This window comes from Rhinatrema bivittatum, chromosome 8 (genome assembly GCF_901001135.1).
Source record: "Rhinatrema bivittatum chromosome 8, aRhiBiv1.1, whole genome shotgun sequence".
NCBI classification, from domain to species: domain Eukaryota; kingdom Metazoa; phylum Chordata; class Amphibia; order Gymnophiona; family Rhinatrematidae; genus Rhinatrema; species Rhinatrema bivittatum.
Window position 1 is genome coordinate 214,782,464 of NC_042622.1, and position 27,906 is coordinate 214,810,369.

Below are 27,906 nucleotides of genomic sequence, written 5' to 3' on the forward strand. Positions count from 1 at the left end.
CCGGGAGGTGGCGAAGGTGAGCAGATGACTTACAAGACCTGGTTCCGAAGAATCAAGCAGGACGGCCCTCCGAGGAGCGGATAGCCTATGAACGCGGAAGAGCCCCCAAGGAGCGGGTACTCAGAGCGTTCACCCAGCAAGATAGGAACCAACCTCTCGAAGAGACAGCGTAGTCCAGGCAGAAGGTCCGTGGCAGGCAGCGAAGAGATGAAGTGACGAACACAGGAACATGGAGACGCTGGAGGCACGATGACACAGGAGACGCTAGAGGCACGGCACCGAAGCACAGGGAACGCAACCTAGGAGCAACAGAGGAAGTCTGTTGCAAAGACCAAGAAAGAAAGCAGTTGCAGGGTTTAAAAACCCTCCTGTGGCGATGTAATAATCGGATGTCACAAATCCAGAGCCGGCTTAGCTCTCCCGCCGTGGTCCCTTTAAGAGGCGGGACCTCCCACGCGCACGTTAAGGGAGGCCCTGATGCCGGCCGGGAGAGAGACGCTGCAGTTGCCGTGTGGCCCAGCATTCGCAGCCCAGCGTAGGAAGGAGGCCGCCGGAATGGAACGGATAAGGTAGGGGGGTTTGGCCAGTCACGGACGCAGACGCAGCAGAGTCGCGCCTGTCGCAGCCAGAAGCAGACGCGCCCCTAACAGTACCCCCCCCTCTTACATCCCCTCTTAGAAGGGCCAGGCTTGTCCGGGTGTGTACGATGGAAGTGTTGAAGCAAGGATTTCTCCAAGATTTTCGAGGAGGGTTTCCACAAATTCTCCTCATCACCGAATCCCTCCCAGGCAATTGGATACTCCCAACGTCTACGATGTCGTCAGATATCTAGGACCTCCCGGACTTGGTAGATTGGGTCATCATCTGAAGCTATTTCTGGCGGGTTAGATGAAGCGGTATGGTAAGATGACAGCACCAACGATTTTAACAAAGATATGTGGAAGTAATTGTGTAATCGGAGGCTGGAGGGTAGTCTTAGGCGATAGGTCACCGGACCCAAGTGTTCAGAAATCGAAAAAGGACCAATGCATTTTGGTGCCAGCCGCACAGATGGAACCCGAAGGCGGATGTGACAGGTGCTGAGCCAAACCTGGTCTCCCGAGTTAAAGAGAGGAGCTGGCCGTAGGCATTTATCATATGTGCACTTGGCGGTGGCAGCAGCTTTAATCAAGTTTGCGTTGATGCTCTCCCAAAGTTTGTGCATTTGTTCAGCTGCGGGAGAGGGCTCCGACAGAGGTAGTGGAAGTGGAGGTTTCAGATGCCTTCCGTAAACCACCTGAAATGGAGATGACCCTCTAACAGAATGAACGTGGGAGTTGTGGGAAAACTCTGCCCAAGGCAAGAGGGAAGACCAATCATCTTGGCGACTTCCTACAAAACAATGAAGAAAGGTCTTCAATCCCCGGTTAATTCGCTCGGCTTGCCCGTTACCCTGTGGGTGGAAGGCCGTGGTAAAATCTAATTGCACTCCAAACTTCTTGCAGAGGGCCCAGCAGAACTTGGCCGTAAACTGGGGCCCACGATCAGAGGCGATATGTAAAGGAAGACCATGCAATCGGAATGTGTGTGCCGTAATTATTAGAAAGCGAATGGTGAATAAAACAGAAAATGTCATAATGCCTCTGTATCACTCCATGGTGAGACCGCACCTTGAACACTGTGTACGATTCTGGTCGCCGCATCTCAAAAAAGATATAATTGAGATGGAGAAGGTACAGAGCAGGGCGACCAAATTGATAAAGGGAATAGAACAGCTCCCCTATGAGGAAAGACTAAAGAGGTTAGGACTTTTCAGCTTGGAGAAGAGACGACTGAGGGGGGATATGATAGAGATGTTTAAAATCATGAGAGGTCTAGAACGGGTAGATGTGAATCGGTTTTTTACTCTTTCGGATAATAGAAAGGCTAGGGGGCACTCCATGAAGTTAGCATGTGGCACATTTAAAACTAATCGGAGAAAGTTCTTTTTCACTCAACGCACAATTAAACTCTGGAATTTGTTGCCAGAAGATGTGGTTAGTGCAGTTAGTATAGCTGTGTTTAAAAAAGGATTGGATAAGTTCTTGGAGAAGTCCATTACCTGCTATTAATTAAGTTGACTTAGATAATAACCACCGCTATTACTAGCAACGGTAACATGGAATAGACTTAGTTTTTGGGTACTTTCCAGCTTCTTATGGCCTGGTTTGGCCACTGTTGGAAACAGGATGCTGGGCTTGATGGACCCTTGGTCTGACCCAGTATGGCATGTTCTTATGTTCTTATATAAAGAGTCGTGCCAACTCTGGAGCTGAAGGTAACTTTGATAAGGGAATAAAGTGCGCCATCTTGGAAAATCTGTCAATAACAACCCAGATTACGTGATTACCAGAGGAGATAGGTAGATTGACCACAAAATCCGTAGAGATGTGCGTCCAGGGCTCCCGAGGAGCCGGGAGAGGCTAGAGTAACCCCCACGGCCGACCAGACAATGGCTATTGCTGTGCACATGTTGGGCAGGAATCCACGTAGACTCTTACATAATGCCTGGGTGCCCAGCAGTAAGGGAGTCATGCGCCCATGCCAGTACTTTAGGTCATTGATGAAAGGAAACCACCGTCTTCCCCTGTGGTATCGTGTCGGTAGTCGATAGTTGGATTTTGGCAGGATCCGATATGTAATGGATAGTTTCTGGTACATCTTCAGCCTCATATAACCTGGAAAGTACGTCCGCCCATGTATTCTTATCCGCAGGCGGTAACATAGTACAAAGTTGAATCGACTGAAGAAGAACGACCATCGGGCCTGGTGCGGATTTAGTCATTGAGCCCTACTGAGGATCTCAAGGTTCTTATGGTCAGTATATACCGTCACAGGATATTGTGCCCCCTCAAGCCATTGTCTCCATTCTTCAAAAGCCATCTTAATGGCTAACAACTCCTTGTCTCCAATTCCATAGTTCTTCTCAGTGGAGGAAAACTTGCGGGAGAAGAAAGAGCAGGGCAGGAGAGTCCCTTGAAGGGAGCATTGGCTGAGTACCGCTCCTACAGTGAGGTACGAAGCGTCTACCTCCACGATGAATGGAGAAGCTGGATCGGGGTGGTGAAGACATGACTCTTGTAAGAATGCCTCTTTCAGTTTGTGGAAAGCGTGGATGGCTACCTCCAGCCACTGTTTAGAATTGGCCCCCTTCTTGGTTAATGCCATTAGGGGTGCTACTATGCGTGAATAGTGAGGAATGAAATTTGTATAGAAATTGGCGAAGCCAAGAAAACTTTGCAATGAACGGAGTCCCACCGGCTGCGGCCACTCCCAAATGCTGGTTAACTTGTCTGGGTCCATACGAAACCCTGAGGTAGATACAATGAAACCCAAAATCGGCAAGGACTCCCGTTCAAAGAGGCATTTTTCCAGTTTAGCGAATAGACTATGTTCTCTTAGACGTTGGACACCTGACGAACGTCCATGCGATGTGTCTTCAAGTCTTTGGAATAAATTAGAATGTTATCAAGGTAGATGATCACCCCCTTGTGTAACATGTCCCAGAATATCTCGTTCATTAAATTTTGAAACACTGCAGGTGCATTGCATAGTCCAAAGTGCATTTCGAGATATTCGTAATGGCCATCACGCGTATTAAACGCCATCTTCCATTAGTCTCCCGATTTTATTCAGACAAGATTGTAGGCCCCTCGGAGTTCCAATTTGGTAAAGACCTTGGCTCCATGGAGATGGTCCAGTTATTCAGGAATCAGGGGAAGCAGATAACTATCCTTTCAAGTGATTGCGTTGAGCCCCCTGTATTCAATACAGGGTCTTAAAGAACCGTCCTTCTTGGCTACAAAGAAGAAGCCTGCTCCTGCTGGAGAGGAAGAGGGGTGAATAAAACCCCGATCGAGATTCTCCTTTATGTATATGGACATCGCCTGCATCTTGGGCAGGGACAATGGATATACCTGTCCACGGGGCAGAACTGTACCGGGTAATAAGTTGATGGCACAGTCGAAGGATCGATGCTCCGGAAGGGGTCTCCACCTCCTTCTTGGAGAACACATCAGCGAAGCAACAGTCCTTTCCCCAGGCTGTAATTTGCAGGGTTCTCCAGTCAATGGTGGGTGAATGCTTTTGTAGCCAAGGAAGCCCTGGTACCACCGGATGAATGGACCTCTTGAGAATCAAGAAGGACACTTCCTCTTGGTGAAGAACCCCGGTCCGAAGTGTTACCAGGGCAGTGCGAGAATTTACCCTTCCCAGGAGAGGGTCTCATTGGATGGAGGAAATCCACAATGGTGGTGTATGGGGTATCACAGGTAGTTGCAATTGATGGACTAGCTCAGATAGAATGAAGTTTCCATTGGAACCTGAGTCGACAAGAGCAAGTGTAGTAAAGGAACCCCCGGAAAATTGTATTGTTATGGGAACCGTGCATGGAGGAGCAGGATTGATACAGCCTAGGGTCAGCTCTCCTGTGACACCTAGGCCCGGGTGTTTCCCGGACATTCAGGACATTGGGCCAACAGGTGTCCTTTGCCTCCACAGTACAGGCATAAGCCAAGCCTCCGTCGACGCTGTTTCTCTACGGTTGTCAGGTGGCTACGGCCTAGCTGCATAGGCTCCTCCCGGCATTCCAGTGAAGCTCCAGACATTGTGGGCGCAACTACTGGATGAGAAAATGTTGGAGCCAGGAAAACTGAGTGACGACCTGGTTTAAATTCTTTAGCACATTGCTGTAATCAGCGATCGATCCAACCTGCCAGTTCAATGAGTGCCTCGAAGTCGTCCGGGAGCTCCAGTGCAGCCAACTCATCCTTTTACGGGGGGACAACCCTTCCAGGAAGTTGCCACGTGGGCTATCCTCACGCCACCCTAGTTCGGATGCCAAGGTACAAAATTCTACTGCAAAGTCAGCCAGAGTGTGTGAACCCTGGCGAAGGTTAAGCAGTTCAGAAGTGGCAGTAGACTGGCGGCTTGGTTAATCAAATACTTGATGAACGTTCCGGACAAACCAAGGTAAATCTCCCAAAATGGAATCGCCACGCTCCCAAAGCGGAGATGCCCAGGCCAGGGGGCTTTACCATCCAGTAAGGAGAGGATAAAAGATGTCTTCACTTGATCTGTCAGAAACTGCTTTCCTGCAGGGAGAACCTTATGAAGCAGTGATTCAGAAATCCTCGGCATTGCTTGGATTCTCCAGCAAATTGAGGTGGAGCAGGCATGAGAGTCACGGGAGTTGGAGCTGCTGGGACCGCCGGAGGTGAGGAGGCCGCCCCGGGTCCAAAGGTAGAATCCAGGCGAGTTGCCAGGTGCTCTACAGCGGTGGACAAAGTCTCTAGGCACTGTTGCTGCAGCTGCTGAAGTTGTTGAGCCAGGCCCGGAATAGCCTGGAGGCCAGATAAATCCACCGGGTCCATGGTCTTTGCAAACTGTTGAAGATGTGGATCCTTGAGCCGGAGCGAGAGGTGTTGACCACCGAGGAAACTCCTCAGTGGGACTCGTCTCCAGGAGGTGGTGAAGGCAAGCAGATGACTTACAAGTCCTGGTTCCGAAGAATCAAGCAGGACGGCCCTCCGAGGAGCGGATAGCCTATGAACGTGGAAGAGCCCCCAAGGAGCAGGTACTCGGAGCGTTCACACAGCAAGATAGGAACCAACCTCTCGAAGAGACAGCATAGTCCAGGCAGAAGGTCCGTGGCAGGCAGTGAAGAGACGAAGTGACGGTCACAGGAAGATGGAGACACTGGAGGCACGAAGACACAGGAGACGCTGGAGGCATAGCACCTAAACACAGGGAATGCTGCCTAGGAGCAACAGAGGAAGTCTGTTGCAAAGACCAAGAAAGAAAGCAGTTGCAGGGTTTAAAACCCCTCCTGTGGCGATGTCATAATCGGACGTCACAATCCAGAGCCGGCTTAGCTCTCCAGCCGCGGTCCCTATAAGAGGCGGGACCGCCCGCGCATGTGCGCGTCAAGAGAGGCTCCAATGCCAGCCAGGAGAGAGACGCTGGAGTCGCCGTGTGGCCCGGCGTTCGCAGCCCAGCATAGGAAGGAGGCCGCCGCCACATCGGCGGAACAGATAAGGTAGGGGGGTTTGGCCAGTCATGGACGCAGAAGCGGCAGACTCGAGCCTGTCATGGCCAGAAGCAGACACGTCCCTAACACAGGTTATATGGCTAGCTACTTAGGTATGTGGGAAATTTTAAATGTCAAAAATAGATATGTCTTTTTATCCAATGAACAACAATTGGAGATGACTAGTAGAAATCACGTTGTATCGAAAACAATTTTCCTTTATGTTGTTGGTGCTATAAACATTTAGTATTTTTATTATTATTGTGTTATTTCATCACAAATTTATATGTAATTTTGGGACCCCTCATAAAAATGGTGGCAGGTCTGAATAAATACGATGGACCTCCTTTGAATTGAAAAGCTTATTGAAAACGGTCATTACATGAGTATCCAGAGATCTTTCTTAGCAGTGCCCAGTGAGTCAACCTGAGGAGCGCTGCATCTAGTGAGTCAATCCAAGAAGTCCCTGAGGCAGCAGCTCGCGAAACGTGTTCACGTCGGACGCGGACTCTTGACTCTGGAACTTGGTCAATTCAAGAACAAGGGAAGTACTGCTCTTTGATATTTTATGAAAAAATTAAAAGCACAAAGAAAAATTGCAAAACTATAGTAGTGGATCGATGATTAAAAAAGACCCGTAGCGGTGAAAACACAAGTCTATGTTTGTTAAACCATGGGTGTTATGAGGGTCCCAAAATTACATATAAATTCGTGATGAAATAACACAATAATAATAAAAATACTAAGGGGTAGATTTTCAAAGGGTTACGCGCGTAACCCCCGAAAACCTACCCCAAACCACCCCTGCGCGCACCGAGCCTATTTTGCATAGGCTCGGAGGCGCACGCAAGCCCTGGGACGCGCATAAGTCCAGGGGCTTTCCTGGAGGGGGGGGGGGTGTCGTGGGCGTGTCGTGGCGGCGCGCCATCCGGGGGCATTCCGGGGGTGTGGCTGCGGGCATGCTTCCGGTCCGGGGGCGTGGCCGCGGCCTCCGGACCAGCCCCAGGACCAGAACATGGCGCGCTGGCAGCCGTAGGGGGAGTGTAGATAGGGCCGGGGGGGGGGTGTGTTAAGTAGGGGAAGGGATTGGAAGGTGGGGGGAGGCGGAAGAAAAGTTCCCTCCGAGGCCACTCTGATTTTGGAGCTGCCTCGGAGGGAATGGGCAGCGCCTGCTGGGCTTGGCGTGCGCAAGGTGCACAAATGTGCACCCCCTTGCGCGCCAACCCCGGATTTTATAAGAATCACGCGGCTACGCGCGTATCTTATAAAATACGGTGTACTTTTGTTTGCGCCTGGTGTGCGAACAAAAGTACGCGCTCGCGCTTTTTTATAAAATGTACCCCTCAATGTTTATAGCACCAACAACCTAAAGGAAACATTTTGTTGATACAACGTGATTTCTACAAATTTGAAATGTCCCCATCTATCTGGTTAAGTCCCCACACTTAGGCAGATGAACGCTCTGAATATTGACCCCAGTAAGCATGCACAATTAAGGGTGAATTTTCAAAAGTTGCGTGCGTTAAGAAGAGCAGTTGCGTGCATAAAATAGCATATACCTGAGTAATATAATAGCATAAACTGCAGCATACATGTGTAGATCAGGGTTTGTAAATTTACGTGTGAAAAAAGATGTGGGCTGGGGTATTTTGGGGAGGGACCGATATTTACATAAGTTGCTATTTTTACAACCTGCCAAAGTGATGCACCTATGTCTTTTACTTGTGTACATTTACACCTGGTCAATATTTATTTATTTGATTTATATTCCACTTTTTAGCAGAGCGCCTTTGCTGCTACTTAGATGGACAAATTTAAACTTATTCAGATAAGTAGCATTTTTGTTTTAGACTTATCTGGCTATCTTACATACCCAGGTAAGTCCTAAAAGTGTTACTTAGACAGACAAGTAGCCCTGAGGAAGTCAAAAGTTTTATTGTATCTCTCTGTTCAATGTAGTGCAAAAGTGAGCATTAATCGGCGATTAAGGGCTTGAGACCATCTCCATTTGTGGTCAGAGCAAATTTTTTATTTTAAACAGATGTTTTTGATTTGATGTATTTTTATCTTGTTTTATTTGGTTTGATTTAATCTTTTTTACTACGTTTTTTATTTCTTCTTAGCATTGTTTTATTGTTCACCATTAAGATTGTTTACAGATTGATGATATACAAAAGTGATAAATAAATATAGTTCACTTTAGCTTATAATGTTCTTTCCTGCTTTATGCTATGCTTGCTATGAACAATGATATAAGCTACTATTTAAATTATAATAAGAATAAAAGATATGAAAACAAATTTACACAAGGTTGTACATTAGTAAATTTTTTTTGTCTCCACTGTCAAAATAACAGATAATTATAACTGGTTGAAAATAGATATAATGAAGTGTTTCCTTTTCCTACCAGAAACAAAATGTGTTGTAAGAACATAAGACCATAAGAAATTGCCATGCTGGGTCAGACCAAGGGTCCATCAAGCCCAGCATCCTGTTTCCAACAGAGGCCAAAACCAGGCCACAAGAACCTGGCAATTACCCAAACACTAAGAAGATCCCATGCTACTGATGCAATTAATAGCAGTGGCTATTCCCTAAGTAAAATTGATTAATAGCCATTAATGGACTTCTCCTCCAAGAACTTATCCAAACCTTTTTTGAACCCAGCTACACTAACTGCACTAACCACATCCTCTGGCAACAAATTCCAGAGCTTTATTGTGCGTTGAGTGAAAAATAATTTTCTCCGATTAGTCTTAAATGTGCTACTTGCTAACTTCATGGAATGCCCCCTAGTCCTTCTATTATTTGAAAGTGAAAAGAACCGAGTCACATCTACTCGTTCAAGACCTCTCATGATCTTAAAGACCTCTATCATATACCCCCTCAGCCGTCTCTTCTCCAAGCTGAACAGCCCTAATCTCTTCAGCCTTTCCTCATAGGGAAGCTGTTCCATCCCCTTTATCATTTTGGTTGCCCTTCTCTGTACCTTCTCCATCGCAACTATATCTTTTTTGAGATGCAGCGACCAGAATTGTACACAGTATTCAAGGTGTGGTCTCACCATGGAGCGATATAGAGGCATTATGACGTTTTCCGTTCTATTAACCATTCCCTTCCTAATAATTCCTAACATTCTATTTGCTTTTTTGACTGCTGCAGCACACTGAGCTGACGATTTTAAAGTATTATCCACTATGATGCCTAGATCTTTTTCCTGGGTGGTAGCTCCTAATATGGAACCTAACATCGTGTAACTACAGCAACGGTTATTTTTCCCTATATGCAACACCTTGCACTTGTCCACATTAAATTTCATCTGCCATTTGGATGCCCAATCTTCAAGTCTTGCAAGGTCCTCCTGCAATGTATCACAGTCTGCTTGTAATTTAACTACTCTGAATAATTTTGTATCATCTGCAAATTTGATAACCTCACTCGTCATATTCCTTTCCAGATCATTTATATATATATATATTGAAAAGCACCGGTCCAAGTACAGATCCTTGAGGCACTCCACTGTTTACCCTTTTCCACTGAGAAAATTGACCATTTAATCCTACTCTCTGTTTCCTGTCTTTTAACCAGCTTGTAATCCACGAAAGGACATCGCCTCCTATCCCATGACTTTTTAGTCAAACGCCTCCTATCCCATGACTTTTTGTCAAACGCCTTCTGAAAATCCAAATACACTACATCTACCGGTTCACCTTTATCCACATATTCATTAACCCCTTCAAAAAAATGAAGCAGATTTGTTAGGCAAGACTGCCCTTGGGTAAATCCATGTTAACTATGTTCCATTAAATCATGTCTTTCTATATGCTTTACAATTTTGTTCTTGAGAATAGTTTCCACTATTTTTCCCGGCACTGAAGTCAGGCTCACTGGTCTATAGTTACCTGGATCACGCCTGGAGCCTTTTTTAAATATTGGGGTTACATTGGCCACCCTCCAGTCTTCAGGTACAATGGATGATTTTAATGATAGGTTACAAATTTTAACCTATCAAGTTGACCTGTTGATTAGTCATGACCCAAAATTTATAGGCCTGATTTTAAAAAGCATTTATATGTGTAAAACTTTCTCGAGTAACTGGGCTTTTGAAAATTGTTATGATAATATTTTACAAATACGTGCGTAACTCCTTTGAAAATTCACCTGTATGGTATCCGAATAAAATGCAGAAATGTAACTGTAATTGGTCAAGTTAAGATAAAATTATTTTAATGTTTTGCTTTATCATGCTGACCTTGTGTTTAGAAACATGATGTAAGATTGATTGTAATTTTGAGTCTGCCCACTGAAAGCCTGTTTGAAGTGTGGTTTTCTCCCATGTGATATTTTTCCTATGTAAATATTACATAATCAATTAAACTTGGTAGATTTGTACTGCAACAGATTCATTTTTGTCTATTTTAAAATTGTGGAAAGAATCACCAGGGCCTTTAGTAAATTAGAAAATCTTAAAATCTCTACAGTGCTTTTCAGACTTATCCAGCTACGTGTTGCTGCTTAGCTGGATGAATTGGAATTGATCCCGCTAAGTGCCGCTACTTTTCCGGATAAGTCTGAACTTGCTCACGTATGTAAAAACCACGAGCTGTGCATTTGTGCACGCATATACACGAATCAATGGGTGCACGTGAGCAATTTGAAAGTTATCCTTCAAATGTTAGTTTACATTCACCCCACTAATATATCACTTGAATTTCAGTATGCCCCCCACCCCTCCCCATCTTGGACCTTTCATTAAACTATGTTGTTATTAAGGAATTACATTTTATAAATAAGGATAATGCAAAAGAGCAATAAACATCAACAATCACAAGTATACAAGTTAAAAAATAGAATTGTAGACAGAACGTCTATCATTTATAGAGGTGAACCCAGCTTCCAAAACTATGAGAAAATATCAGAAACAGAACATCTACTGTAAGTGAAAAGCCAGACAGAAAAATTCCTAATAAAATCAAGGCAGAGATCACAGGCCCCACTAGTGAAAGAGATAATGGCATTGGAGGAATGGAGCAGTGAAATTGCTAGCTGAAAGAATTTAGATATTTTGTATTGCCTCCCTCTGCATTGTAAATGAAATATCTTTATGTTCAAATGCTCAGACAGCTGCTGCTTATTGCTAAAAGTAGAGAGAACAATTATCAAAGCCTGAGAGGTAAGAAGGATCAGCGTCTTTGTTCAACTGTGGAATTGTCTTCACCTGAGTAATTGAAGGCCTAATGAATCAATCAACTTTTTGGGCGTTATTCACAACTTTTTTAAAAAGCTGTAATGAATCAATTGGAGAAGGGTGTTATTATTTTCAATCTGTTAAAATCAGGAGCTAAATAATAATTTTGCATTAAAAATTGCAGTGAGATAATTTTGTTCTATAAAGGAGGCTGTGCCAGCTTCCGTTCACTTAAAGATTCATTGAAACATACTTTTTGACCGGGGTTAATGAGCTTTTGCATACAACCGGAGGACAAATTCTATAAAAAAAAAAACAAAACAGGCCAGACCTGCTTAAAGCAGGAAATTTGGCCATCCTGCATAGAAGAGATACAGCACGGGCAGCTGAGTGGAAGCTTTCCTCATACACACTGCCCCACCACAGAACAGGTGCAGCATGGGCAACAGCCGTGCAAGCTTCGGTCACATACTCTCCACAGAACAGCCACACACAGTGCAAGCCACCCAAAGATCTCATTGCTCTACGAGGATTTGATGAGGGGGAACTCTTTGTACAGGTTATGCTTAGGAATCTTGCTTTCACTCTGGAACTGTCTATGGTTCTGGAACGTCTTTGCAGAAAAGAGTTCCAGGACTTTAAAAAAACTCTAAATTCTCAGAAAAGTCAGACAATTGTGCTGGGGGTAAAGGGATGCATAAAATATAATGCCAGGTGGAACAGGTAAACCACGGAGAATATCTTTCTTAAAAACATTTCAACAGTCTAGTTTCACCGTAAAGCCTGCCTATCTATCTCAAATCTTAGCATAACCGGACCCCCCCCCCAGGAAAGGAGCCCTAAGAGTTCGGGGCAGGAAGAGACACTCTCTTCAGTTAACATGGATGAAGCTGCTTCCTGGGTTAGTTCCAGTATTTCATCTTTAGGGAACAAGGTTCCTGAAGTGGAGAACCCCCTTGGAAGACGCCATTCCATTACTAACGCACTACAGCGTACAGTTCTTTACTTAAATCAAACTACTTCCCAGGCGCTCTTGGAAGTATTTAGTCTACAACAAAGAGGTAACACTCATTCATTTCATTTATCTCTTATATACCTCCAAATCAGATATATAAAATCTGCCCAGGGCGGAGTACAACATATCATAAAAACAATTTTACCACACAAGTAACCAAAACTTTAAAAACAGTTTAAAAACCACTTCAGTAGGCTAGCTGTTCTTCTTCCTCTGTTAGTTTCTGATAATCAAGCGGGCTTTGTACGAAGACGTTATCCTGTCACTAATGCTAGGAAGATTCTTGCCTCCATGGAACTAGCCAAACACACTTAACTTCCCACTCTACTCGCCAGCTTCCACACAGAAAAGGCATTTGATAGAGTGGAGTGGGATTTTCTATTTGGCATTTTGGAATGGATTGGATTTAAGGGATTTTATCTGCAGCTGTTGTGTTCCTTTAAATTCTAATCCAACAACAGTAGTGATGGCCAACGGGACTTTCTCTGCAGCATTTCCGCTGCCTCGCGGTACCAGGCAGGGATGCCCAAAGTCCCCTCTTTTATTTCTCCTATCACTGGAGCCTTTGCTCCTGCAAGTGCAACTAGAGGAGGATATAAAAGGGGTACAGCCAGGAAGCAGGTGTTTTAAGTTGGTGGTGTTCACTGGTGACCTATGGGGGTTACTCCGGTCTGGTGTTAAATTATGATGTGACCGAAGCCTTAGCCTTCCCCCTTATGGTAAAAACTTTATGGGGAGCTGATTTCCCTTTAGTGGGCACCGGGAATGTTTACCTATTTAGGGATCTGCCTGCTGCAAAATCCTGGAGATCTTTATAGGTGTAATGTATCGGAAATGCTAGGTTTTCCAAAACCAAACTGCAACAATGGCATGCATTGCCTCCTACCATCACGGGGCAGGTTAACCTTTAAAAAATTATTCCTTTCCTTAAGTGGGTGAATGTCCCTCAGGTTCTCCCAATACTTCTTTTTAAAAAAAAATGTCAACGTCCTTGGCACTTACTTCTCTCATTTTCTTTGGTAGGGTGCAAAACCTACAATTTCCTTGCAATGGTTGCAGAGACAAGGACAACAGAGCAGATTATAAATCAGCATGTCTGGCACTCCCAATCATGCGTGCCTGGCTCAATTGCTTAAGGATTGGCTTTTTAAAACCTCTTATGTGGACTTTGACATGGAGTCCCTTTTTTCAAACCATATCACCCCTGGTTTTTCTTGAATGCAGATAGCGCTAAATTGCCTACCTATGCTAGAAACAGTATTCCAGTGTCTCCTTTGTGACATGACTGGTGGCTGATCTATAGGGAAGTACAGTTCAAATTCTTACACAAAGCATATATTTCGCAGTCTCGGGATTTAAGAGTGCGGATCACAGACACTCATAGGCGTCTGAGATGTAAGACTGCGGAAGGTACCCTGCTTCATGTATTTTGGAGCTGCCCCCTGTTACAGAGTTATTGGCGGACGATGTTCTGTTATTTTAGAAATCTAACTGGTCCGCCTGTACCTTCCTCATTGAATGCTATATTGCTTGATAGTTTTTCCCAAGCAACTCCTAGAGGCCTAGGTCCCAGATTTATATGGAAAGATTTTTTAGTGCGGAAGTTATTTTGGGAGTGTGGCGCGATATCGGACCCCGACCTATTGGAAAAATCTGCTCCATATGATATGATGCAATTAGAGAATCTAGCTTGTGGCATTCAGTTTAACCATAGGAAGTCATTTATGAACATCTGGGAAACATATTCAAAGCCTCCCTGTCAGAGTCTGTAGTGATAATTACACCTAATTTGTCATCGGGCCTGTCTTCCTTGTGATTGAGTTATTAGCAACACTGTTTGTTCCTTCCTCTGTGCCATGTCATTTTGTTAGGATTCCCATCCTGAGAGGACTGAGGGAGAGGGTAGGTTCAGGTTGGGGGTTGGTTATTAGTATAATGCACTCTTCTGTACATCCAGGGAGCGCAGCGCATAAGGAACAAATGCATGGGTGCTTTCTTTAGTGGTAACAAACTCTAGAAAGAGTGTGACGTAAGATGGCAGCTAACAGTTATTGGGAATGTGGGTTGCTCCCGCTGTTAACTGAAAAAAAAATGACATCGGACAGTTTGGTTTGTATGGTTTGGTTTGTCATTCTCTGTATTTTAGTGTATTTTCTAAAATAAACAGAATTTTCTATTAAAAAAAAACCCCACTACTTCAAAATAAATTACAGATAACACTTCCTCACTTAAACCCAACCACTCCTTTACCTGCCTTCGTTCTCTAATCACTTTAGTCTTTTATTCTCCCACCTCACTCTTACTACACAGGTTTCTCCTACTCATTTAGGAACAACCAGGTTTTTACCTTTTTCCTGAATGCCAAATAATTCTCTAATAGACGCACCTCCACTGGTGCCAAATTCTGCTGAGAGTGTCCATTACAGTTAACATTATATGGTAATGCAACACAGAGAGAAATTCTGTTCCCCAAGTCCTCATACTCTTTATAAATATAAAGGGAACACTACACCAATCATTTGTTAAAGTGTACAATCAATAATAACAATATTTCAAATATATCTTTTATATAACTCTCTATTAATTCACATAACTAAATGTTTCACAACTGTATTTGCTCATATAAACATCCACATAATACAAAAGTTATTACAGATTTATCATCCATCAGCACATATAAATAATTATCTTATGGATATGCCAGTAATGCTCAAAAGACATTTTCTTAAAATCCCCCATACATTCTCCCTTCATTCATACAACACACACTCCACCCACCCAACATAAAATACCAACAGTGCTGTACGGATTGCTGTATGTGGTTTGAAGAATTTCCGTGAACGATGGTATTGCCATTGAAGGTACACGTGAAGCCAGTATTAATGGTTGTCAGAATCTGGTGGAAATTTTTTATGGTTTGAAGATAAGGAGAAAAACAGTATGAGGAATTTCAAGGTTGGAAATAAATTAGGAGTGTTCTGGGAGTGTGGAGATGGAATTGATTTCGGAGTGCAAAGTTATCAGAAATTTGCAACACCAACTTCCTTTCTAAATCCTCTGTTACCAAATATTGAATTCTTTTTCTCGCTTTCAAGTCAGTACAACATTCATTCCTTAATTTTTATCATCCAAATACTCAAAAACTATTCCCATCTAATCCATCCAGAATACCAACATTTAATTTATAGTAATTCCCCACTAAGCCCTATACTATCTTGGACAATTGTTTTGAACCATTCTCTGCTTTCACAATCTGAGTCATAAAACATTTCTTCTTAGTCTTAATAATAGTCAAAGAACAACAATTGGCAGCCTTACGCAGGATAACTTGGCTTTCCAAGAATGTGTCTTCAGCCATCTCCTCTCCAACTTCCTTACTAAGTGTCTTTGAACACCAAGCTCAAAAGTAAACCAAGGTAACAGAGGTTTAGATTTACTAACAACCACTTTCTCTGGGGCCACCCCATCCAATACCCAGATAAGCAAATGATTCTAATTACTCACTAACTCGTTTACATTCTTGCCCAAAGAATCTGATCCCTCATTTCGTCAAGAAGTAGAAAAAGAATTAGGGTCAATTCAACCCCGCCATTTCCTAACCACATTATCTGTATTCACCCATATTGCATCCATTACCTTGAATGAAAAATCTATCACCCTATGATCCAACCATAAAACTTCCTTCTCTCCAGAAACAATTACATCACCACCTTGACATAAATTTATTGAACCAAATATCAAATCTAACATTTGACCTCCTTTAAGTGTAGGGAAGTTTACCAGCTGTTTCAAATCAAATGATGCTAGGGCAGGCAAGAAAGCGCAGTTGCTTACCTGTAACGGGTGTTCTCCTAGGACAGCAGTATGTTAGTCCTCATGTGGGTGACATCATCAGATGGAGCCCAGCACGGGAAACTTTGACTGGCAGACTGAGCATGCCCAGCCTGCCACTATCCGTACGTATATGCGAGACCCCCCTTCAGTCTCATAACATAGCGAGAAAAATAACACAATAAACCGAAGGGGAGGCAGGCGGGATTCCTGAGGACTAACATCCAGCTATCCTAGGAGAACACCTTTTACAGATAAGCAACTGCGCTTTCTCCTAGGACAAGCAGGAAGGTAGTCCTCACATGTGGGTGATTACAGAACTTCAGACTGCCCCCTGTGATCAGAGGGACCCACAGAAACCCACCAAGGTGCAATGGGCACAACACAACTGCGGCACTGTGGAAAACAGGAGCAGTTTGGCCCCACAGAGAGCACAATGAGAACAGTTGGGTTCAGGACTGGAATAGATTGCAGAGGACAGACTGGCCAAAAGCGCTGGCCTGGCGACTATCTCTGTTGACACAGTAGTGAGCCGTGAACGTAGTGGAAAGAACTCCAGGTTGCAGCCCTGCAGATTTTGGCGACAGGGACCGCATGCAGATGGGCCACTGATGCCTCCATAGCCCGCACAGAGTGAGCCTTCACTCTGCCAGCCAGCTGGAGGCCTGCCTGCTCGCAGCAGAAGGCAATGCAATCCACCAGTCAGTTGGATAGGGTCTGCTTCCCCACTGCTGCTCCAAGTCTATTGGTGTCGAAGGACACAAAGAGATGGGTAGACTATGACTCGCTATATGGTCCAAGTAAAAAGCAAGGGTTCGCTTGCAGTCCAGGGAGAGAAGTGCACGTTCCCCTGGGTGTGAATGAGGCCATGGAAAGAATGTGGGAAGGATGATTGACTAGTTGATGTGGAAAGCAGTCACCACCTTTGGCAGAAATTTTGGATGCGTACGGAGTACCACACGATCATGGAAAAATTTCATGTAGGGAGCGTACGTAACCAGGACCTGGATCTCACTGACCCTGAGAGCGGAAGTGATCACCACCAGGAACATAATTTTCCAGGTGAGGAACGTCATGTCACAGAATTTGAGAGGCTCGAACGGATGCCGCATGAGCCTCGCCAGGATGACGTTGAGATCCCACGAGGTTGCCAGCGGGCGAAGCGGGGCTTGAGTTGAACTAGGCCCTGCATGAAACTCCCAACCAGTGACTGGACTGAAATGGGCGCCCTGGTGACACCCTGCTGGTAGGCGCTGATGGCGCTGAGGTGTACTTGGATCGAGCTGGTCTGGAGGCCAGACTCGGACAGATGCCACAGATAGTCCAGCAAGAGGGGGAGCGGGCAGGAGAAAGGGTCCAGTCCATGGCCCCCGCACAATGCGGAGAAACGCTTCCACTTCGAGTTGTAAGATCTTCGGGTAGAAGGTTTCCGGGATTCAATCAAGACCCTGGAAACACCATTTGAGAGCTGCAAGGACTGGAGGATCATGCGCTTAACATCCACGCTGTGAGGGCCAGAGCCTGGAGGTTCGGGTGGGCCCTGGTTCTGCGATAGGAGGTCAGGAGCCGTCCCCAGCGGAACTGGTGCGCTCATGGCCAGGTCTTGGAGCAGAGGGAACCACACTTGTCTTGGCCAGGAGGGTGCCACCAGGATCATGATTTCCCCTCTTGCAGCTTCGTCAGAGTCCGCGAGAAGAGAGGAATTGGGGGGTATGCATACATAAGACCTTGTCCCCAGTGAAGGGAGAACGTGTTGCAGGCCAGATGATTCTTCCCCAGAATTGGGGAGTAGAAGATGCTTGTGATTGTGGGGAGTGGCGAACATGTCTGGCGTGTCCCAGCAACGGAAGAGGTTGGCTGCTACCGCCAGGTTCAGAGATCACTCGTGTGGCTGGAAGGACCGGCTGAGGCGGTCCGCCAGCATGTTTAGGTGGCCCGGCAGGTATATGGCCCGTAGATACATCCCCCTGAAGAGGGCCCAATCCCAGACCTGTATCACTTCCTGGCAAAGGGAGAAGGAGCCCGTACCTCCCTGCTTGTTGATGTACCACATCGCCACCTGGATGTCTATTCTGATAAGGATGACCTTGGAGGAAGCCTGTCCTGGAAGGCCCACAAAGCGTACCAGATCACCCACAGCTCCAGAAAATATATCTGGCAGCGGGATTCAGCTGCAGTCCAAAGGCCCTGAGTATGCAGGCTGTCCGTGTGGGCCCCCACCCCCCCCCCCCACCCCTGGGGCGAGGCATCGGTGGTGAGGGTCACCTGGGATGGTGAGGCTGGAATGGGAGTCCTAGTTCCAGATTGGACAGGGCCTCCCACCAGGTTAGGGAGAGATGGAGAAGGTCTGTGATCGTCACTGGTGCTTCCAGATCCTGGGATGCCTGCCACCACTGACACCGCAAGGCCCACTGCAGGTCCCTCATGCGGAGGTGGGCCAAAGAGGTCACGTGGATTGAGGCCGCCATGTGGCCCAGCAGGCAGAGCAGCAGACATGCCGGTACCTTCTTTCTGTTGTGAACGAGGGTAGCCAGCAAGGAGAGGGCGACAGCTCGATCCCTGGGCAGAAAAGCTTTCACTCACGTCATATCCAACCTGGCACCAATAAAGTCCAGCCATGGAGATGGATTGAGATGTGACTTGGGAAAGCTGATAACGAATCCCAGCATCTGTGAGGTCTGAAACATCAAGGCTAGAGCATTCATGGCCCCGGAGTATGATTTGCTCTGGATCAGCCAATCATCCAGGTACGGAAAGACGTAGACCGAGCATACCATCACCGCCAAGCATTTCGTGAAGACGTGTGGGGTTGAAGCCAGCCCAAAGGGCAGCACTTTGTACTGAAAATGTGCTGTCCCAACCAGAAAGTGGAGGAACATCCTGTGGTTCGGGACAATTGCAATATGGGCGTAAGCCTCCTTTAAGTCGAAGGAGCAGAGCCAGTCTCCTCTTTGGAGTGGGATCAGTGTACCTAGAGAGGCCATCTTGAATTTTTCTCTAACGAGAAAATGGTTTAACGCCCTGAGGTCGAGAATGGGGCGCAAGCCGCCATTCCTCTTCGGGATGAGGAATTACCTTGAGTAGAAACCGTGGCCCCACTGCTTGTGGGGAACTGGTTCTACTGCATCTGCCGCTAGAAGGGTGGAAAGTTCCGATTGAAGGATGACTTGATGGGCGGCCATACCCCCCACGATGGATATGGGGGAGCGGTCAACCAGTAATGGTCCTTCTCCACGGTCTTCTTTAGTGAACACAAAACTGAAGAATTTGTTTAATATTTTCGCCATTTCCTTATTTTTCTCGGATTGCTCCTTGGCACCTTTCAATTTCACCTTCTTTCTCTTATATATTGGACAAATGTTTTTTTACCTCTCTTTATCTCTTGGGCAATCCTTTCTTCCGCTTAACCTTTTGATTTCATGATTTCTTTCTTCATCTCCCTCATTTTCACCAGGTATTGATTCCTGTGTTCCTCTTTTTGGGAACCTTTATACTTCTTGAATGCTGATCTTTTTGCCTTTAATTTTGCAGCCACCTCCTTTGAGAGCTAAATTGATTTATTTTTCCTTTAACTTTTGTTTACTTTTCTAACATATAGATTTGTTGACTTTGTAATAGCTCCTTTTAAATTTAGCCCACTGTTGTTCTACCTTGCCCATTTTCTCCCAGTTTTCTAGCTCTTCCTCCAGGTACATCCCCATTTTGTCAAAGTCAGTATATTTGAAATTCAAAACTCGGGTCTTCGTGTGACTTCTTTGTATCTTATTTGCAATATCAAACCATACCATTAGATGATCACTTGTACTCAGGTGGGCACCTGTCTGAACATAATAGACATTATCCCCATTTGTGAGCACTAAGTCCAGGATTACACCGTCCCTCATGGGATCCATTACCATTTGTTTGAGCACAGTCCCTTGGAGGGCATCCACTATCTCTCTACTTCTCATAGATTCTACAGAAATGATGCTCCAGTCTACAGCCAGCAGATTAAAATCTCCAGCGAGCAACACTTCTCCCTTCATTCCCATCATTTTGATGTCTTCAAAAAGATCTCTATCCAGCTCTCCTGTCTGAACTGGAAGCCTATAGACCACACTGATATAAATGGAAACATCATCATCTTTTTTTAGGCTAGGCCATAATGCTTCTTCCCTACCCCACATCCCTTGCATTTCAATTGTTTGGATATTGCTTCTGACATAAAGTGTTACTCCTCCTCCTTTTCTGTCCTTAATAAGTCAGTCTCGAATGGCTATATCCCAGTCATGTGACTCCGTAAACGTTGTTTCTGTAACAGCAACGATGTCCAGATCCGCTTTCACCATTATTGCCCAGACTACGAGCATTTGTGCTCATTGCTTTCCAGCATCTCTCATTCAGGTTACTGCTCTTCTTGGACTTCTTTTGTGCCTTATTCAGCTGACTTTTGTTATCCCCTTCACCCATTTCTTTGAGATTTGGGGGGTGACATTCCAATTTCCTTCTGCCATCTCTGTCCTCTAGTTTAAATGCCTTATGGCATAGGATTTGAATTTATCACTTAGGACTTTTTTTCCTGCCACAGACAGATGTAAGCCATCTTTGACACAGAGCCTTTTACAGTTCCATACACGGCCCCAGCCTCCAATATATCCAAAACTTTGTTCCTTACATCAAGTTTTGAGCCATGCATTGAAGTTATCTATATGGCATAGCCTCTCTTTCCCCTTTCCATGAACAGGTAACACTTCTGAAAAGGCAATATTCTTCGCCATGTGCTGTAATTATTGTTTTGGATTGTATATGTACTGATTTTATGCTCGTCTTCTTCTGTACATTGCCTAGGATATAGGCAATTAATAAATTCAAATAAAGATAAAGATAATCTGCTTCACCAGAGTCTGGAAATCTCTCTGTGCCACTTGGATGTTGTTTCCAGCAAGGTCATTGGTTCCCAGATAGATGATAATATCAACTTCAGAGTCCTTACTTTCTTCTTTGATTGCATTGACCCTCTGAATAGCATTTCTACTAGCTGATGAGCACAGAAGGTTTTTAACTATAGTGTTTCCCTTGAAAAGAATTCCCAAATTAGTGCCTCTGATGTCTGAATCACCCAGCAGAATGAGCTTTTTCTTATGGCTATTGGTTATATTATGGAATTTCTGCGTGCCTTGGGTTTCTTCTTTCCTTTCAGATACCACTTCAATCTCCATTGCTAGAACGTCTTCATTATCTAATACAGAGAAGGCATTTTGATCTTGTGTCACTTGAGAGAGAGTGCGTGTCTCTGCATCACAGGTCTTATTCTACCAGAGCCCACTGTAATCCATTTGTTCTTGGATTCCTGTATGCTCTGTGTAAGTGTGTATGTGTGTGTGGGGGGGGGGGGGGGGGGAGGGGGGGGACGTGGACTGCACAACTGTGAAGAATGGGTGTCTTTGGGTCACAGGTCTTATCCTACCTGAGCTCACTGTAAACCACTTTTTTCTGGGATTCTGAATTTTCTGTGGTAATGGGGAAATGATTCCTGAATACTGAAAAGTGGGTGAAGATTTCTTGGTGGTTGCTAATACTTTCTTTATTGCAGCTAATTCAGCTTTAAGGTGAGACAACTCCTTTCTTGTGGAAGAGAGATCTGAACAAATGGGGCAAGCCCTAAGTTTCCAGATGATTTGCCTTAAGATAAAAGCTCCACAATTGTTACATTTTGCTCATTTGATTTGATATAGGACACCTAAAGAATTACCAAATTATCTTGTTACCAATTATGTATCCCAGCCAGACTATATTAGAAGAACAAACCCTGGGGTAGGTGGCTAGAGGGGTAGGGTGGGAGGGTGGGAGGGAATTAAACAGTTGATATTAACCACTATAATTTTAGCTTACATGGAGTTATAAGGAATTTGTAGGATCCTCTGTACACTTAAGTGAGATTTTTGGGGTTTTTGTTTTGCTTTTTTTTAAATCCTTTCTTTTAGCACTGCTAACCATCAATATCTATATTCTACACTTTCTGCCCTTCAGTGCTGCAATCTGAGCAATCCCCTCAAAGATACATCAACAATGCAAATATACCAGTCTTTTTGGTTATATTTCAGAGATTTAAGCCAGTAATATATATATACTTAGCTTGGAGCCCTTCTGGACAGGAAATAACCAGAAAAGAGACTGGCACTTGCCCCTGCTATTCACAAGGCTATCTGTCTGCTACTGATTAGGATCAGCCCCACCCCAAGGCAAGCTGCCTAATGTTAAAAAGGTTATCCTTCCGCAGGGCTGTGAACTTTTCCATATAATGAATCCATTTCTGGACTTCTCCTGAAATACTGTGTGACTCTGGATTTTTCCATCCCCAAGCCACCCCATTTGCCCTGCTCACCTGTTTAGTGCCTAGTTTTTTGTTTTACAGGGATAGGTTTGTGTCTGAGTTGTCAAGCAGAAGCTTAGGCTTTTATCAGCAGTGGGCATATTACTGCACTTCTAATCAGTGCTGGAAACTTAACTCTATCTCAGACTTGGAGTTAAGTTTCCAGCATTAAGAAAACCCTGCTCTGCATAGGGGAGTAATGCTTAATGCCCTCATCTGCAAGGGATTTCCGTGCGAGGGGGCTTAAGCATTACTCACAGTTTTGAACTCACATTTTGTGCAGGTAAAACTCTTTCCTGCATGGGCAGTAAGCATCAGATTCACGTGCACAAAATGTGCCTTCAAGAGAGGGTAAAATGGTGCATTAGCTGAACATACCTTTCTGCATCAGTCTGTTAGACTGTAAGCCCTCTGGGGACAGGAAAAAAAAACCTACTGTCCCCGAATGCAAATCACCTTGAGCTACGAATGGTAAGGAAGGAGCTAAATCTTAAATAAATAATATTGTATGTTTTTGTATTATGGGACCATGATTGCACATCACTGCACCTTCTATCAGGCACGATAGGGACCCTCCATCCTTTCACTTGGCTCAGCCTGGCATCTGATAATTCTATCTCCAGTGGCAGCTTGGGGACCCACACAGTCATCTCCAGAGGGGCGCTGAGGTGCTCGTAGCGGAAGATCACCCGGGCATTCATGGAACCTCGAGATTCTTTCCCACTCACAAACACATAGTCACAGCTCCTGGATACCTGAGCAGAAAAAAAAAACCAAAGAACAGCGACAATTAATCAGATTGATGTAATCAAATGCGGGTTAAAACCTGTGCTAAATTTTAGCACAGATTCTCATTTATTTGCGTGCTAAATAAAAACAAAACACATTAAGGCGGTATGCAGTCAGCAACTGGCATGCAAACGGAGCAGTAGTTAAAAAAAATGTGCTAAACCAAAAAACTGTTAAAAATGAGTAAAGTTGAAAAGCTGTGCTAGAGTAAATGTTGAAAAGTGTGATAAAAAAGAGGTAGGTGCAGCAAATGGTTGGAAAGTGTAACTAGCACATTCCAAAAGCTTGAGTTTCGATTTTACCTGCCATGCCTTGCCAAAATGGCCTTGCATGTGAGACTGTGCCCAAGTTGGGTTGTAGCACCAAAGTACATACTGTTCGGCCCAGTGTGGTAGAGGCAGCTAGACACTACCATAATGGGCACGGCAATAGTAAGCATTGGCCACCAGAAATGTGAGTTAATTTTTTTCCCCCTTATACCAAGGAGTTACATTTCCAGAGCTATCAAAAACGTGCCTTAAGTAGTCTGCCCCTTCACATGCCTCGCTGTGTTGCTGAGTAATAGCTAACTCCTTCAATAACATAAGGATTTCCATGTACCCGTGCTAATCTTAGCACCGGTATAATGCAGATTTTAGTGCAGATTTTTTTTCCAAGCAAAAAAATCCCTTTTAAATACCTGAGTTAAGTTAGCACTGAAAGATCTGTGCTAAAACGTGGGTTAAAACCCACACTAGGGTCAGGATGTCTGATTGCACAGGCCTGTCTGAGAGCTGGCTAGAGGGAAATCCAGCAGTCTGACTGAGATCCAGGCACCTTTCATTGCATCTTTCAATGACCTACTCTGTCCAAGAGGCATAGGATTCGACAGAAGCTAATGTGGCATGATAGATGATGCTGGCCCAAAAATGAAGCACGATGAAGTTGGCTGGGACAGCCCAAAATTCCCCCCTCACATGGCATGTTGGCTGCATCCCTTCTTCTTACTGCTCACCTTTCCTCCTTTACAAAACCTCTAAAGCTTCTTATACACAAGTACTGGCAGACAGGCTTGCATCCCCCTCCATCACTGCCTTGACTACACCTTTATTCTTTTATAAGTGTCAGCTGTACCATTTCACCCTTAGATAAGATTTGTCAGTGGGGATGGCAGAAGACCCACAGCTCACGCTTGGTCAGAAACTCTTTTTTTATTTCCACTTCTATGGGCTACACAGTAAACTAGAAACACAGAAAGAAGGAAAAGGCGAGAATCGTTGCACCCTTCAGGGGCTGGCTTCTCAAGGCAAGAATCGGGCATATGCTCAGAGCATAACTTGTATTATTAATAGTCCAGTCCTAGGAAGAATCGCTCTGTGATGAATCTATTCCATTACTGCATGTACTGTAATATCCCAAAGCACAGTGCTGCTCTGAGAAAGACAGTTTGGGAACCTTTTTTCCGTTATCATCCATCATCAGAAACTTCTGCTGGCAGAAGCAAGAGCTGAGAGCCAAGCCTCCATGGATTCTAATCCTGCTTTGACAATAGTTCTCTGTGGTTAAGTCACTTTACCTCCCTCAATCTTAGTCTAGCCAGCTACAAGTAAGCAATGAAATACTGTTTCTTTTTCACTCGTTTGCAGGCTGCCACACAGTTTGCAAACCGGTACATGGTCATTTAGCCCAGGGATCACTGTACATATATTAATTAATGGAGGTGCTATTTGTAACTAAGTTTGTGCAATTAAAGCATAGCTACACCATCACAATGATTCATTAATTGAGGAACAGGGCATCTTTTTCAGGGACAGACTTATTTCCATGGTCAGATAAGTGAATGTATGAAAATCATGAAGGAAATATAAGACATTTTTACACTATGCAGGCAGCTTAGCTTAAAGATGATGGGGTAAAAGATGTCCATTTTAAGAGGGCAATTTTCAAAATTGTGTTCCTCCCCCCCCCCCGTAGAACAAAGCAGGTACATTCACCTGTGCCACAAAGGGTCAGTGCCAGGGCCGGCAGCAGGACCAGCAAGGACCACACATTGGTTTTATTTTGAAATCTCTGTGTGGACTTTGTACCTGCTCAAAAGTGGGTGCAAAATCTGCAGTACCAAGCCAGGAAACGTCACAGGGAAAGTACCCACGGGCCTGCAGCCTCACACAAGTTTTTAAAATTGCCCTTAAATGTTCTAGTTTTGACCTTACAGAGAGATCCTTTCGTCATTTATTAACAACTTGTCTTTCGTCTCAGCAATTCCCCCTGCTTCCACTACCCCCTGCTTCCTCTGCCCGCTGTAAAGGTTCTGTTCTGGTCTGCTCACTTATTTATTTACAAATTTATGTATCGCTGTTCAGTTTGGAGAAAAGATGACTGAGGTGGGGGGGGGGGGGGATATGAGAGAAGTCTACAAAATCATGAATGGACTTGAACAAGTTAATATAAATTGGTTATTTACTCTCTCAGATAATAGAAGGACCAGGGGGCACTCCATGAAGTTAGCAAGCAGCTCATTTAAAACAAATTGAAGAAAATTCTTTTTCACTCAGTGCATAGTTAAGCTCTGGAATTCATTGCCAGAGGATGAGGTTACAGCAGTTAGTGTAACTGGGTTTAAAAAACGTTTGGTTAAGTTCCTAGAGGATGAATCCATAAGAACATAAGAACATAAGAAAATGCCATACTGGGTCAGACCAAGGGTCCATCAAGCCCAGCATCCTGTTTCCAACAGTGGCCAATCCAGGCCATAAGAACCTGGCAAGTACCCAAAAACTAAGTCTATTCCATGTAACCATTGCTAATGGCAGTGGCTATTCTCTAAGTGAACTTAATAGCAGGTAATGGACTTCTCCTCCAAGAACTTATCCAATCCTTTTTTAAACACAGCTATACTAACTGCACTAACCACATCCTCTGGCAACAAATTCCAGAGTTTAATTGTGCGTTGAGTAAAAAAAGAACTTTCTCCAATTAGTTTTAAATGTGCCCCATGCTAACTTCATGGAGTGCCCCCTAGTCTTTCTACTATCCGAAAGAGTAAATAACCGATTCACATCTATCCGTTCTAGACCTCTCATGATTTTAAACACCTCTATCATATCCCCCCTCAGTCGTCTCTTCTCCAAGCTGAAAAGTCCTAACCTCTTTAGTCTTTCCTCATAGGGGAGCTGTTCCATTCCCCTTATCATTTTGGTTGCCCTTCTCTGTACCTTCTCCATCGCAATTATATCTTTTTTGAGATGCGGTGACCAGAATTGTACACAGTATTCAAGGTGCGGTCTCACCATGGAGCGATACAGAGGCATTATGACATTTTCCATTTTATTCACCATTCCCTTTCTAATAATTCCCAACATTCTGTTTGCTTTTTTGACTGCCGCAGCACACTGAACCGACAATTTTAATGTGTTATCCACTATGTCACCTAGATCTCTTTCTTGGATTGTAGCACCTAATATGGAACCCAACATTGTGTAATTATAGCATGGGTTATTTTTCCCTATATGCATCACCTTGCACTTATCCACATTAAATTTCATCTGCCATTTGGATGCCCAATTTTCATCTGCCATTTGGATGCCCAATTTTCCAGTCTCACAAGGTCTTCCTGCAATTTATCACAATCTGCTTGTGATTTAACTACTCTGAACAATTTTGTGTCATCTGCAAATTTGATTATCTCACTCGTCGTATTTCTTTCCAGATCATTTATAAATATATTGAAAAGTAAGGGTCCCAATACAGATCCCTGAGGCACTCATAAACTGCTATTACGGTAATTAATAAGCAATAGTAGCTTGTGATCTATTTAATGTTTGGGTGCTTGCCAGGTACTTGTGACTTGGATTTGCCACTGTTGGAGACAGGATACTGGGCTTAATGGATCCTTGGTCTGACCCAGTATGGCATATCTTATGTTCTTATGTTTATCAACATTTCTAAGTGATTTACAAAGTATATTCATAAATTAATAAACAAATATATATCAAAATCAATCAAATCACAAACAATAAGAACATAAACATAAAACAATCATAAAATATAATAAAAACATAATAAAACAGTTCAGCTGACTCTTTACTGATGCTAAGAAAAATTGTAACCTACTGAGGGCTTGCTGTTAAATGTATGAACTAAAAACCTGCTCAAATAGGAATGCCTTCACCATCTTCCTGTAAGTTGTTATTGCTATTTCACTCTTTACTTGTAATGGGAGAGTGTTCCAAAGGGTTGGCCCCTGTATGTAAAACAGACGTTCTCTTGACTCATCCAAACAAATTTGCTTAAATGAAGGAATGTCTAGAAGCAAATGAGAGGTTAAGTGCAGGGTTCTCACCGGGCAATAAAGTTTCAAAGCCACATTTACATTATGAGGGGCAAGACCTTTGATTCTTTTTTCAGTATCTTACATTTTATTCTTGAAGAAATAGGTAACTAGTGATGTTTAGCCAGATAGGGTATAATGTAGTGGAAGGTTGGAATTCGCTCAATTATTCTCATTACTGAGTGAGTTCAGAATATATTGCAGAGTTCTCATGATATTCTGCGGTAAGCCTAAGTAGAGAGAATTACAGTAGTCCACTGCTGATATCACTACAGAATGAATGACTGTTTTCAAGTCTACAAAATTAAGATATATTCTTCTTGAAATATGAATTTCGGACTACTTTTTAAATTTGTGGGTGAAGGATTAATCTTGT

General features: G+C 44.1%; 1 protein-coding gene across 1 annotated transcript in view; it reads right to left on the reverse strand.

Annotated features, from left to right (window-relative positions):
* Window positions 1–27,906, reverse strand: part of TMEM132E (transmembrane protein 132E) — a 1,436,548-nt gene that overhangs the window by 46,157 nt on the left and 1,362,485 nt on the right. Inside the window, exon 6 of the mRNA XM_029613101.1 lies at window positions 22,982–23,187. Coding sequence (XP_029468961.1) covers window positions 22,982–23,187 — 206 coding nt within the window. The remainder of the gene's footprint in view (window positions 1–22,981; window positions 23,188–27,906) is intronic.